The 14,399-nt window shown below is 38.7% G+C and overlaps 1 protein-coding gene across 1 annotated transcript in view; it reads left to right on the forward strand.

Annotated features, from left to right (window-relative positions):
- Positions 1-8,726: 8,726 nt before the first annotated feature.
- Positions 8,727-14,399, forward strand: part of LOC139322602 (ras-related protein Rab-6B-like) — a 30,249-nt gene continuing 24,576 nt past the window's right edge. Inside the window, exons 1-2 of the mRNA XM_070951749.1 lie at positions 8,727-8,825; positions 13,977-14,035. Of these exons, the coding sequence (XP_070807850.1) occupies positions 8,744-8,825; positions 13,977-14,035 (141 nt within the window). The 5' untranslated portion in view covers positions 8,727-8,743. The remainder of the gene's footprint in view (positions 8,826-13,976; positions 14,036-14,399) is intronic.

Genomic DNA, 14,399 nt, shown 5'->3' on the forward strand with positions numbered 1-14,399 from the left:
ATAATAGAGACAACTTAAGCCACTCTTGTTGGTGACTAACTATCCAACTCTGAGTAACACTGTCTTGGCACTAGCCACCTCACCTTCAGAACTTAGCAACTGTCATGGAGCTCTGTAGATACCCTCAATTGATCCCAATCAATCTTCCATCATTTATTGATCAGATATCGACTCCCAGACATATTCTGACCTCTTTTGACCCCCAGACATTTATCAAAATCTTGCATAGTCTCATCAACCCTTGAGGGTCAATATTGACCACTTCAGGGTCTTTTCATTTAGATGTTTCTACCTTCTGCGACTGACTCAACAACATGCAGCCAAGTATTTGGGCTGGTGTTCTTTTAATCTGTAAATGATAAAGGCAACAACAGAATGTTAAATGGCAGGAAATATTAGGATTTGGTGGAGAGAAAAAGAAGGAAATCACTCTAAGCTTAGTTAACAATGATTTTTAACTGAGTTTGCAAGCTACAATCACAGCATGTTAAGCCCAGTGCATTTTGGTTTAGCATGATGCACTATATGACTTCAACTACTGTGACCTTTGAATCATGATTTGTGGCTTATTATGTATGTACCAGATTGTTCTGGCTTGTTCAACAGACTATGGAAAATACACTGTGACATAGTATGTTGTGTGAGTCCAGATACTATCAACATGTTAGTTTGTCGGATGAAATGGTTCCATGTTATTTTGTGTACTATATAGCTATATCTTAATAGCCAAAACAGAAGAGGACGTTGAATAAATTGTTCACATTCAGAAAGCATAACGCTTGCTCGTTAAAATTGGCTAAAGCTCGAATGTGCGGCATGCTTTCAAAAGAAGATTGCTTATTTGGCTATATGGAACATATGATTCTTACCAATGACCTTGACTAATATCAACAGTTCTAAACTTATCAAGATTATCTCAGGTTGACTGAGATACCTGCATTTTATTGGCCTCTGACTGTTAAGAGATACAGTCACAAAGCAAAATGTTGAGAATTCACAGTGCCTCTGTTTGGATTCTCTTGTGAGCGAACACTGAACGGAAGATTTGAAAACATGTAGAGTGTATTCAACTGTATTCTTCTGATCAGTGGTCATTTCCCATGGACCAGGGTGAATCTCAAAAGCATCGTCAGATCTGTAGAGCCTGCACTTTTGAATTCACAGAAAATCATTTCTGGGCTTCATTTATGTAGAATGTTTATTGGTGAGGATGCTATTTAACAGTGATTTCAGATATCAATACGAGCCACTTTGCTTACCGTTTTTAAGCAAGTCTACTATTTGAAACTCGTGTGTCAAGGGATTTTCTCCCCCGCCCCCAAAGTTTTAAAATAACCAGAATTAAGAAATGTTTTGAATTAAATAGTGATTAGCTTGAACTGTGCATTTCTAGTATGTAATACATATTTTGTTAGCTTGTGCCTTGAGTTCTTTACAGTTATATTATTATATTATATTATATGCAGGAAATGCACTTTATATTAATGAACGTGGAGGGTTTTTTAATGCTGCCTTGAATGTCGTAGTCTTCATTTTTATGCCAAAAGTCCATGAAGTGAAATGGATTACATTAATTCCCCCTGCCTCTGTTGGGATTAACCAATGAATAAATAGAATTACCCAGGTGGTATATATTGTGTTATAAAATATGGACTAGAAAAAAAAATATTAAATAGATTCTGGTAGTGTAAGAAAAATGCTTTTTAAAATCCTGTCTGCTTCTGAAATTCAGGAAAAAAATAAAATATATATTATAATTTACAAGCCAGGGACCTCACCCTCCAAGCGTTGCTATAGGGTAGCCCTGGGTATGGAAGTGATGGATAGTTGTGCAGAATATCTGAATGTGTTTCACTTTAAATTCAGTGGTGAAATCCAAATTTTTTTACTACCGGTTCTGTGGGCGTGGCTTGGTGGGCGTGGCTTGGTGGGCATGGCAGGGGAAGGATACTGCAAAATCCCCATTCCCACCCCACTCCAGAGGAAGGATATTGCGAAATCTCCATTCACACCCCACTCTGGGGCCAGCCAGAGGTAGCATTTGCCAGTTCTCCGAACTACTCAAAATGTCCGCTACCGGTCCTCCAGAACCTGGATTTCACCCCTGTTTAAAATCACTTGTTTAAAACACTTATTAACTGTGCCTCTTTTGGACATTGTATTGTGCAGTCCAAATCAGCTTTGGGTCACTGTGGAAGTTATGGAGGTTGAAATCCAACATGTTTGAAATGATCTTGTTTTGGGAAAGTTTGGGCTAAATAATCATTCCAACATTTTGGTGCTCTGCTGTTCTGTACTGTGGATTCTAAAATTGCAAGGGATCACAAACTTCTGTTCTTTTTCATGCCGATGAAGAACTATAGCTATAGCACTGCTAAAATCTTGGCCATTCCAGCCAGGATCTAAACCACTCTAAAGAGAAACACGTCCAGCAGCTTTCAAAATAGTTTGTTCTATTCTTATTTGCCAAAAAGTAAACTCTAAAGAGTGACTGTCCCATCTAGGCAGTGTAGTGATTTGTTCATAGAGGTTTGTCTGCATTTAAGCTGGAACGCCAGAGATTCCCTTCCCTACAAATAAATGTTGTTTTTCATGTGGGGCGTCTTTGATTTCTGATTATTGTTATTGGAAGCATTCCAGTGGTATCTGGATTACCTGCCAAGCTGAGCAGATTCTGAACAGGAGGCTGAGCAGCTCCAGATGCTGAGCAGATGCTATAGAATCAACTTCTTCCAAACATTTTAGAAAGTGATTAAGAGAAGATATCCAGAAAACACAGGTATTGTCCCATGTTTAGTCTGTATCAGTCTGCAGGGTACGAGAGGTGCCACAGCTGGGACAATTAACAAAAGTATTCCAATTAATGAAAATGAATTTCTTCGAAACACAGATGCGGTCATTATGCCAGTATAAATAAGATTAGTGGAGCCTTTTGGAATGCATTTGAGAATGGGACTTGTGCAAAATAAACCAAAAATACCTTCGTTAAATTATACATTTGTTTCTTCAAAATCGAGACCATTTTATGTTATGTATCTAATAAGTTAATTTAAAATTACCATGTCTTAAAAAAAATTTTTTAAAGAATAAAAATGCGGATAAAAAAAAATAAGGGTAGTATTTATAAAGGAAAACGATGAGTGAAAAAGTGCAAAGAAAGAAATGAAGAAGAAAAGGAAAAGTAATAAGGAAGCTGCTTCCATTCGTTATAGTAGCTACAAGTATATTTTATTTTACACCCCCTCTCTCTTTCTGGGGTTACCACATAATTTCCTTCTTTCCATAGCCTTTCCCATCATCAGGTCTATCAATTGCTCTCTTTTTTTTTCCTTGTTTGGAGAAAAACTAAATGATTTCCAATCACTAAAAAAGGGGTCATTGTCCTTTCTCTAATCAATTTTGCCATCTCTGCTATTTCTGTCAGACCATTTTATGTTCTAAATAAAAAATAGCATGCTGTTAGTCGCTATGTGCTTTAAAATGCCTTTTTTGTTTTGTTTTAACCATCTCCAGCCATTTGAGAGAAGGAAGAAATTGTTTTCAAATGAGTGGGATGTTTACCTGCCATTGCCATCCTTGTGGCTTATTCCATGTATCATTGTGAAATCATGACTTGGGTTGAGGTAGAAATTTAATCACTCTGTGTCTCCCTCATTTATAAATCCTCATATGGATTTATAGAGGGGAGGAGTAGTTCACAAAGCTATCTAGATCTTTGAAAAAAAGGGGCAAAACCAACCAACACAGAATAGAAACCCCACAGGTAAGTTTCTAATAGCGGGCACAACGGTATCTTACACTAGAGAGAAATAAAAAAGCTGGACTGTATTTTACCATAAATTGGTAGAGGTCTACAATATTGGTTTAGGTAGTGTTCAATATTCTGCACTTCTATCACTGCCTTCTGAATTCGTGTTGGTTTCTGTGGACCTTAACTATGAGGTATTTTTTGTTTGTTTTGTTTTCAACATTTTGGGTCATTGGCCCAAGCAAATGTGTTTACCAATCTTTTCCTTAAGATTTTTGTGGTGAACGTTAGCCTCTTGATCAATGTTATTATCTGTCAAAGTGTATATTTTTAACATCATTTCACACACGGAACAAACCTCCATGACCGGATTCTAATTGACAAAGTGTTGATGATAAAAATCAGAGAAGCCAAACATACCTTGCTCCTTTTTGGAAAGTGATTTCTTTGGTTGCTCAGAAAAAAAAGTAATGATGTTTACAATGTATGCCAAGGGTTTCCATGCCTATCAAACGATAGCAGTTCTAATTTTACTCAAAATTGTAGTATAATGGCCTGAACCTTGTTGCTAGGACACAATAGACTTTGGTTTTATATTCCTGCCTTCACACTGGCTAGATACTGTACAGGTTTAGGTGAAATAACTGCGTTGAAATTGGTTGTCGCATTTTGCTCTGGGTTTCATACCAGAAGCATGTATTTTCTACCAGACCGTTACAACAACTTGCTGTAAATAGTCAAAGTTAATATATGATGTGTTGACATTTGAAAGACAAAGTACTTTGAATATTTCATTTTTAAAAAATAAAGTTGCAAACAATTAGTCAGCCTTGGGTTTTTTTTCTGTAGATTTTTCCCACGTTTGGGAAAAAGTGGGAGAATAACACAATTTGAAAAACTGTGATGTTGTGTGGGGGGTGGGGGGTGCACACTCATGCCATTTTGTGGAATCAGTGTTCACAACTTTATATATTCATTTCTTGTATAGTTCCTTGTGCCTTAATGATGGTCAAATGTAGTTCTAGGTTCGTGCCTCGGTATGCTGGACTCCCAATTTAAAATACCAGGAAAAGGAAGACCATTTAATTTATGATTTATTTAGAACATTCCAAGATAAAGAGAATTCCCGTTTACAAGGGAGAGAACCTGGAACATAGACTTGCTTTCATTTTATAGTTTGCACAATAAAGATACTTCAAAGTAAACATTGATTGAATTATAAAATCCAGTATTAAATAATAAACACTCCTGTGAGCCAGATTCAACTCCTGGCTGCTAAATAGGCAGATCTTTGGATATCTTGTAACAAAAAACAGTTTAACAGAGTTGGAAGGGGCCTTTTAGATCATCTAGTCAAACCCCCCGCCCAGGCAGGAGACCCTACACCATTTCTGACAGATGGCAGTCCAGTCTCTTCTTGAAAGCCTCCAGTGATGAAGCTCCTAAAACTTCTGAAGGCAACTTCTGTTCCATTGGTTGATTGTTCTCACTGTCAGAAAATTCCTCCTTATGATAGGGAAATGGTTGACATTTCCTCTACCTATCTACCTATCATCTATCTACCTATCATCTATCCATCCACCTATCTACCTATCATCTATCTTATCTACCTACCATCCATCCATCCATCCATCCATCCATCTATCTAATCTATCTACCTATCATCTATCTATCTATCTATCTATCTATCTATCTATCTATCTATCTATCTATCATCTATCTATCTATCTATCTATCTATCTATCTATCTATCTATCTACCTACCATCTACTTACCATCTATCTATCTATCTATCTATCTATCTATCTATCTATCTATTTATCTATCTATCTATCATCTACCTACCTACCTACCTACCTACCTATCATCTGCCTACTATCATCTGTCTGTCTGTCTGTCTATCTATCTTGGCTTCCCAATCTAACTTTCAGTCCAGAGATTCAGACCCAACCTTGCTTAGCCTTTTCAAGCATCTACAGCCTGCTTCTTAGCTAGACAAGATGAGTATTGTTCAACAGAGATTGATTTTTAGATAGGGAAAAGAACATTATGTAAGTTAATATAGGATTATATTGTCCACCAACCCTATTTGCTGAAGTGGGAATTCAGAATGGATCTATTCAATGGCATGAAGCCAGATTCAAACCAAGATTTCTGGTTTTTATCAAAGGTTTGAGTAGGAGAGTTACATCAGAAATAGCAAATCAAATCAAGTGGTCTCTTACATCATAAAATAGAATCTTGTAGATTATATTTTTCACCAATAATTTCCTTTTTAAACCACTACTACAAAATCCTCCTTACATTCCTAGGAGGAAAAAGAATGAAGTTACACAATCCACAAAAGAGAAGAAGAGGAAGAAAAGTAAACATCGCCAAAAATGGGGAAAGATAACAATAAAATTATATCATTTATTCCAAAAAAGCAATATTATACTTTCATATAGTGCTATTTTAACACAATAGCAATCGTGTACTTTATATACAATTAATAAATTAAAAACAAATTCTAGAATTTAGGATTGACCTAGGAAAGGTTATGAAGGCATCCACTAACAAGACAGCAGGCCCCCAGGGAGCAAGAATTCTCTGCCAGCTGAAAAGTAGCCATGAACTTCTGTGATCCCATGAAGTAAATTAGCTAATTTCTAAATCAGTGCTGTCTGCTTAAAAAAAAATGAAATGCCGAGACTCTGTAAATGGCATATTTGCAAGCACAACTGTTTCACCTGCTTGTTATCTGTAAAACAACAACAGTGTGCTGTTTATCAAAATAACATTTGATCCAGAAAGGTAGATTAATATCTCTTTTTTTATTTACACATAAGTAAAAAGACTCCACACACATACAGACAGGTATAGGGTGAAGAGCTCTTAAAAGGAAAGAAATCACTTTATATTATGTTTCTTAATAGTTTTTAACTTCTATATGTATTTGTATTTATTATGGCTGTTCACCGCCCTGAGTCCTTCGGGAGTAGGGCGGTATACAAATATGAAAAAAAATAAATAATAAAAAAATAAATAAAATAAATATACAAGTTCATATGCTGTATGTTGAGTTTGGAATGTATTGTTCAATTGGCCAACATCATTTGAGTTATGGAGCATTTAGTGAGCATGCTCCACAACTATATATGTACCATGTAACATATGTGGAGGATGGGGGGGCTAGCGTGCTATGGTCCATGGGTCACTAAGAGTCAGACACGACTTAGTGGCTGAACAACAACAAATAACCATGTAACAGTTCATAGAATCCTTATAATATTCTTAGCATTATCTTGTCCATACCTAATTGTATATTCAAGAGGTGTGTTTCCCACATTACAATGAGTTTTCAGATTATTAAAGTTCATTTCTTTGGGCAACTCTTGTCTCTGGCCAGTCTGAGCCGGTTCTTATCAGAATCCACATTCTTGCTTGTTAACTTCAAAGAAATAGAAACATTAATCAAAGGCCCTCCTTGTTACAGGAAACAATTACTCAATGGAGACCCTTTCCTGCTCCCACCATGCTTATCATCTTGCCTATGCAGGTTTTCGAGACTGGCAAACAAATGGGTAGGGGAAACAGGTGGGAAAATGAAAATCTCTTTCTGAAGGTCTCAGGAACCTGAAATGAGCATCATCCCTGTGGAAATTAAATGGAAAAATTCAGCAAAGTCTTTTGCAGAGAAAATGTTGCTCTGAAAAATCCAATTTTCTCAGCTTGGGAGTGTTGTCATTGCTATCTTCTAATTGCAGACTCCCAAATCTGTTATTTTACTGAAAGTGATAGGATTTATACAGCAGCCATATATTTATTATAAAACATTCCCTAGGGGAAAACAATAGGTTGCACGTTCTTGCTAGGTTCGTGTGAATTGTAGAAAGTGGATATTTTGATAAATCAATCATTGATAAAGTAAAATTTCGATTTCTTCCCCTGAGTCCTACGAGAGAATCCCCGCAGGAAAAGAAGAAGGATAGGAAGAAATTTCATTCATTCACAGTAATGCATTTCCAAACTGCATTTTTATCTCTTGGTCCGCCCATGGGATTTCAAGAGCCATTCTCTAGGGGGCGCTCTACCCCTCGCAGTCTATCTAGTTTCGTCTCAACCGGAAACAGGAAATAATGGTTTCTATGGCGCCTCACCCTGGCCACTTCCGTTTCAATGCCACTCAAGTGGCCGGTATCATAGAGATACAAATTATAGAGTGAAAGTAAAGTATGATTTTTTTTTGGTTAGAAAGTGGAATGTGGCCATTTTAGCAATATTATTCATAATGATGATCACATCGGTCATAATAATAAAGTATTTTTTTATATCGCTGGGCTCTTAGGGACTTTGGAGGGTTCTGAATTAACTCAAAGGTCTCCTTTGCCTCATTAACAGATTAATTGAGTTGGAAGGGACCTTGTAGGTCATCTAGTCCAACCCCCCGCCCAAGCAGGAGACCCTACACCATTTCTGACAGATGGCACGCCAGTCTCTTCTTGAAAGCCTCCAGTGACGAAGCTCCCACAACTTCTGTTCCATTGGTTGATTGTATAAAAAGTCCTTGCAATCAAACTGAATGAGAGAACGTCCCCTGGTCCAATCACAATCTCGGCCATTGAGTCCAATTTTATTATTTAAAAAAAACCGCCCCACAAAGTATTTTCCCTCTCTCACAACTCTATCCATTCATAGATCTACAAACATGCAGCGCCGCCTCTTCCCCCTCCTCCTCTTCCCCCGCCCCTTTCCCCGTGACGTCACGGCGCTCCCGCCTCGCCTCGCGTCGGGTGGGATGAGCTCATCTCCTTTTCCTCGGGAGGAAGGAGGGAGGGAGGGAGGAGCCGCCAGGCGGAAGTGACGCACGCAGGGGAGCCGGACCGGAAGCGACGCGAGGCGGCTGCCAGGCGGTGGAGCGCACCCGCTGAGGCGTCTCTCCTCTCTCTCTCTTTTTCTCCCTCTCTCTCTTTTCTCGGCCAGGCTTTGCTCCGCCGCCGTCCCCGCGCCAGAGCCATGTCGGCGCCCGGAGGAGCCGGCGGAGAATTCGGCAACCCGCTGCGCAAGTTCAAGCTGGTTTTCCTCGGCGAGCAAAGCGGTGAGGGAACCATCCTCCCCCCCCGCGCGCGCGTGGTGTGGGGGAGGAGCTGCCCCGCCACACACACACACACACACACACAAAAGGCCCCTTATTGGGGGGAAAGGGGCGAGGGGGGCGAAAATAGGGTATGAAATGCAGCGGGAAGGGGGAGGGGCGGCGACGCCCTCCCTTCTTTCCCCTCCCCCCTCAGCGTCGGGCTAGGATGTGGGGGGGGGGCTTGGAGGAGGTTTTGGTTTTATTTTATATTTTCTTTTTATGTCTTTTTTTTTTAATCTCCCTTTTTGAGGGATTGTTGTGAGGGGTGGGGGAAGGAGGAGGGCATTATGAATCCTAACAAATAGAGACATTAACGTTTAGGATAAAGAATAGAATAGAATAGAATTCTTTATTGGCCAAGTGTGATTGGACACACAAGGAATTTGTCTTTGGTGCATATGCTCTCAGTGTACATAAAAAGACAAGACACTGGTCAAGAATCACAAGGCACAACACCGGTGAAAGTCATACAGTAAAAATTATAAATCGTAAGGATACAAGCAACAAAGTTAAAGTCATGCAGTCATAAGTGGGAGGAGATGGGTGATAGGAATGATGAGAACAGAATAGAATTAGAATAGAAAGAATAGAATAGAATAGAATAGAATAGATTTTTTTATTGGCCAAGTGTGATTGGACACACAAGGAATTTGTCTTGGTGCATACGCTCTCAGTGTACATAAAAAGAAAAGATACATTCATCAAGAATCATAACACTTATTGATAGTCATAGAGTACCAAATAATCAGGAAACAATATCAGTATAAATCCTAAGGATACAAGCAACAAAGTTACATTCATACAGTCATAAGTGGAAGGAGATGGGTGGTGGGAACGATGAGAAGATCAACAGTAGTGCAGACTTAGTAAATAGTTTGACAGTGTTGAGAGAATTATTTGTTTAGCAGGGTGATGGCAAAGGACCCCTTGGGATCCTCCATATCAAGACAACTTACTTTTATGTGTGGCCAGAACCTGAAAACAGCATTGAACACAAAATGGTACTTAAGCAAATTGGTTTGGTTGAGATTTGCATACGTGGGACTGATTGAGTGTAGATATTTTGATGCCGAAATATAATTTTAGGCCATTTTGTTCTGTTATATATATATATATTTATGTATCAAATGATATTACATCTAATCCTGTGACTATTGTATTTTGCCCGACTTTTATTTTAAATTGATTGTAGGAGATTTTGATGGTGATACGTGTTTGGACCTTGTGCTTTTGATATGGCCTATAGCAGAGGTCCCCAATCTTGGCAGCTTTAAGACTTGTGGACTTCAACTCCCAGAATTCCCCAGCCAGAGGAATTCTGGGAATTGAAGTCCACAAGTCTTAAAGACTTAAGGTTGCCAAATTTGGAGACCCTTGCTATAGCTGGCTGGAGAATTTGGGAGTTGAAGTCCACAAGTCTTAAAGCTGCCAAGTTTGAAGACCTCTGACCTATAGGCTAATCAATAAAACTAACTTGAAGATGAGGAGAAGTTGCTGGGTGGCTGCACTTGCATCCTCCTGCCGGATCTTCTCCCCTCCCTCCCCCCCATCCATTTACTTTGCTTCGTTTTCAGATCATCCCTTTTTCATCCTGTCTTTTTATGCTTGTATTTTAAAAAAATGTTTATCATTTGTATTTGGTATATATGCCTTGGTATATATATATATATATATTGGGAGGAGGGAGGGAGGGCCGGTTTGGTTGTAGGGATTGAAAGGCACCTGGTTAGAAACTGGGAGAATGTGAATCAGAATAATAATAGAGCTTGGAAGGGACCTTGGAGGCCTTCTAGTCCAGCCCCTTGCTCAAGCAGGAGATACCTTTTCAGACAAGGCTCCTCTTCTTCTGAGTTCTAGTCCTGCCTTAGGTATGAAGCCACCTGAGTGATCTTGGGCCACTCACATAGCACTGGTGAGGTTACCTGGGTTTGGATAATGAAACCTCTGCAAAGTAAACAAGCTCAGAGAGCATTAAGGATCCCACAGTCCTCCTCCTCCTCCTCCCCCCTGCAAATCCCACACCCTTTGAGCACTGATGATGTTACCCCGGGTAGTAATGAAACATCTGCAAGAAAACAACCCAGCTCAGAGAGCACCAAGGACCCCACAGTTCAACCCTGAGCTACAAAGATTTGTCTTTATTGACACATTTCTCAATCTTGGGAAGGAAGCAGCAGCAAATCAATTTTTTAAAAAAACCTTTCCAAGAGAACTGCAGGGAGTTGCCCAGACAATTAGCCAAGAATCAAGAGTGACTTGAAGACACACACACACACACACACACCACACACACACCAAAAATTCCCACCAGCCAAGAAACTGTCAGCCAGTAATGCAGGTAGTTGCTAGGGGTCAAAACCTGATTTGAAGGTACCTAAATATGTATATATGTGTGTCAGCTCAGGGCAGCAAAAAAGGCCTAATACTGCTGCCTCTTATTTTTTCCATCACAACCACCCTGTCAGGTGGATTGGCCTGAAAGAGAGGGATTTATAGTTACCTAGTTGTGAAGTATGCTCTGTCCCATAATAGGGTAGATCAGGTTGCCCTGACAAAAAAACACTTAATTTTTCCCCTGGTATAGTCGACAAAGGGAAGAGAGGCTGTGGCTTAGAGGTTAATACATCTACCTAATATGCAAGTAGCCTGGGTTCGAATCCTAGAAGGGTTATAGCTAGCTGATGAGAGCTAAATAGCTTGAAATAGATCTATGCTAGTCTCCCTTTATTTCTTTGTCAATAAAACATAAATTCAACTCGCCTAGTCATGCTTAAGGCAAGACTAGAACTCAACATCTCCTGGTTGATTGGCCCAAAGTCACCCAGTTGGCTTTCATGTTTAAGGTGAGGCTGGAACTCACCATCTCCTGGTTTCTGGGCCAGCCCCTTCACCCTCACATCAAACTGGCTCTTAAATAAGTAGAGTTGCTGTGGTTAAGGTCCCCATGATCTTGAGCGTTGGCTTATTTTGAGAAGTTTATCTTCATTGATAGACTGGCTGGGGTTTGGGGCTTCAGGAGGGCCCACACAAGCCATGTTAAGGGCAGGCAGGGATGGGAGATCACCATTTATCATTTTTAATTTAGATGTCTAAGGCTGAGGACTCGGCACTGTAAAAACAAAAATGTTTTCAACAGGATTTTTAAAAAAGGAACAATACATTAAAGAACAGATTTGACAATGGTTTTTATTTGCCAGGATGTATTATGAAAAATAAGAGTAAAACATCTGAGAATTTCATATTCCCTACCTATTACATTATAGTTACTGCTGCAGTGTATCATTCTTAATTACCATATTTTTCGGAGTATAAGATGCACCGGACTATAAGATGCACCTACCTTTTTTGGTGAGGAAAACAAGAAAAAGAAATCTGCCTCTGCTCTCAGCAATTTTGTCTCATTACAGCAAACAGCCTGCTTTACTTTCGTTTTCATTTTCAGCATAGCTTGATTAGCACAAGGAAAAAGAAAAAAATCTGCTCCGGCAATTTACCTCCTTGCAGCAAGCAGCAGAGGCCTGCGCAAAACAGCTGAGAATGGGGAGGCCGATCCAATCAACTTGTGCTAATTAGGCTATGCTGAAGCTGAAAGGAGCTGTTTCTTCTTGCTGTTTGCTGCAAGGAGGTAACTGCTGGGAGGCAGAGGCCAAAGGGTGGGGGCCAGTGGGTGGGCAGGGCTACATTTGGTGTATAAGACGCACCTAAATTTTCACCCCCTTTTAGGGGGGAAAAAGGTGGATCATACTCTGAAAAATACAGTAGTTAATTATAATTACATCATGTTACATGTTGCAATTTTTTTTTTTTAATTTGATTTATATGCTGCCCTTCTCCGGAGACTCAGGGCGGCTTACAGTGCGTTAAGCAATAGCCTTCATACTTTTGTATATTTATACAAAGTCAGCTTATTGCCCCCACAAACTGGGTCCTCATTTAACCTACCTTAGAAAGGATGGAAGGCTGAGTCAACCTTGAGCCTTGGAGAGATTCGAACCAGCAGTAAATTGCAGGCAGCTGTGTTAATAACAGGGTGCTTTAGTACACTGTAGTACCAAGGCTCTTTTTTTTTTTTTTTTTAGGTAAGCAAAGGCAATTAATGGATATACAAGTTATGAAGCATTAATAGTATTATTTCATGATATTTTGCTTCCTCAGACTGATTTGAAAGTGGCGCTATTCTGATTTATACCAGACTGCTAATTTGTATTAAGGTGTGTGAAATTAGTCTTGCAGATAAGTTGGTTCAGTTGGCATAATTTTGGCACATGAACCCATTTATGCTTATGGAACCCCTCCTACCACAACTGATCACATGAAGGAATCCTTAACATCCCAGAGAGCCACTCCTAGATATGTATGCTAACAATAGCTATGTATAGTAGCATTTATACAATATGCTAACTATAACTATGCCTTTATTTGTACATGATTCTCATGTCCATTTTAAAAGGGGAGCAGACTGAGAGATAATTTTTTTGGCTTATGTTAGTAGATTCAATAATTTTATTAACTATAGAATAATTTTAAAAAAGAGAGATTTAGCTTTATTTTGAGATTAACAAATTCAAATAAATAAACTTTTGATTTACAAATGTACATGTGTGTAGCCAAGCTTCCAGGTTGTACCAATATTTTAAATAGAGCATAATAACTTTTTAGTGTGGTACCACTAAATTATGTCACACCATTGGTTCTGATGATCTTCAGTTAAGCTCTAGCAATGGCAGTTTAAAATTCACATTTTAACAGAGATCCTTGTTTACCTTTTTATATACTTATCAAACAGAACTCAGTCCACATGCGTCAGACACTTCTGGTTGTCAGAAAATATAAAATAATCTCTGTAACAACTTCTGAAAGTAACAGCAGATCCAAAAGTCCATGCAGATTTTACTAACGTATCTTATTTTTAAAGAATGGGATTACATTGTATGATGAACAAATCAAAGTTTCCTGATGGCTTGGTATTATTTGTTTCTTTAACAACATGCCTACTGTTTTATGTATTTTATTTTATTTGTATTCCACCTTTATTTTTACAAACAACTCAAATTAACTTATACGTATTAAATTAAACTTATGCATAAATAGTTGTGCTTCTTTTTTTTGTAGTTGGAAAAACCTCCTTAATCACTAGATTTATGTATGACAGTTTTGACAACACTTATCAGGTAAGAGTCAAAAAGATGATCCCTTGTACCATTTCAGATTGATTATCAGACTACTTTAATCATGAGAGACTATACATCTAGAAAGATAAGAGTTCACTGCACTCATATTTTTCCATTTGAGGAAAAGCATACTAAAGCATAACTAATTTCCAATCATTAAAATCATACAAAAGCTGTGAAAGTCACATTTTGTTCAGATTAAAATTGTAGATGAAACACAGCAAAGAGCGTAGTCACATGGCACTCAGTAAAGATTTGATTAAATCGAAGTTTTCCTGTTCCTGCTGCCTGACATGCGAAGGTAGTATCTGATCATTTATATCATCTGAAAAACTGCTTTCAAGTTTGCAAGTTTAACTTGCAA

The sequence above is a fragment of the Pituophis catenifer genome, unplaced genomic scaffold, assembly GCF_029215685.1.
Source record: "Pituophis catenifer annectens isolate HBS135680 unplaced genomic scaffold, rPitCat1.0.hap2 SCAF_11, whole genome shotgun sequence".
In the NCBI taxonomy this organism is placed as follows: domain Eukaryota; kingdom Metazoa; phylum Chordata; class Lepidosauria; order Squamata; family Colubridae; genus Pituophis; species Pituophis catenifer.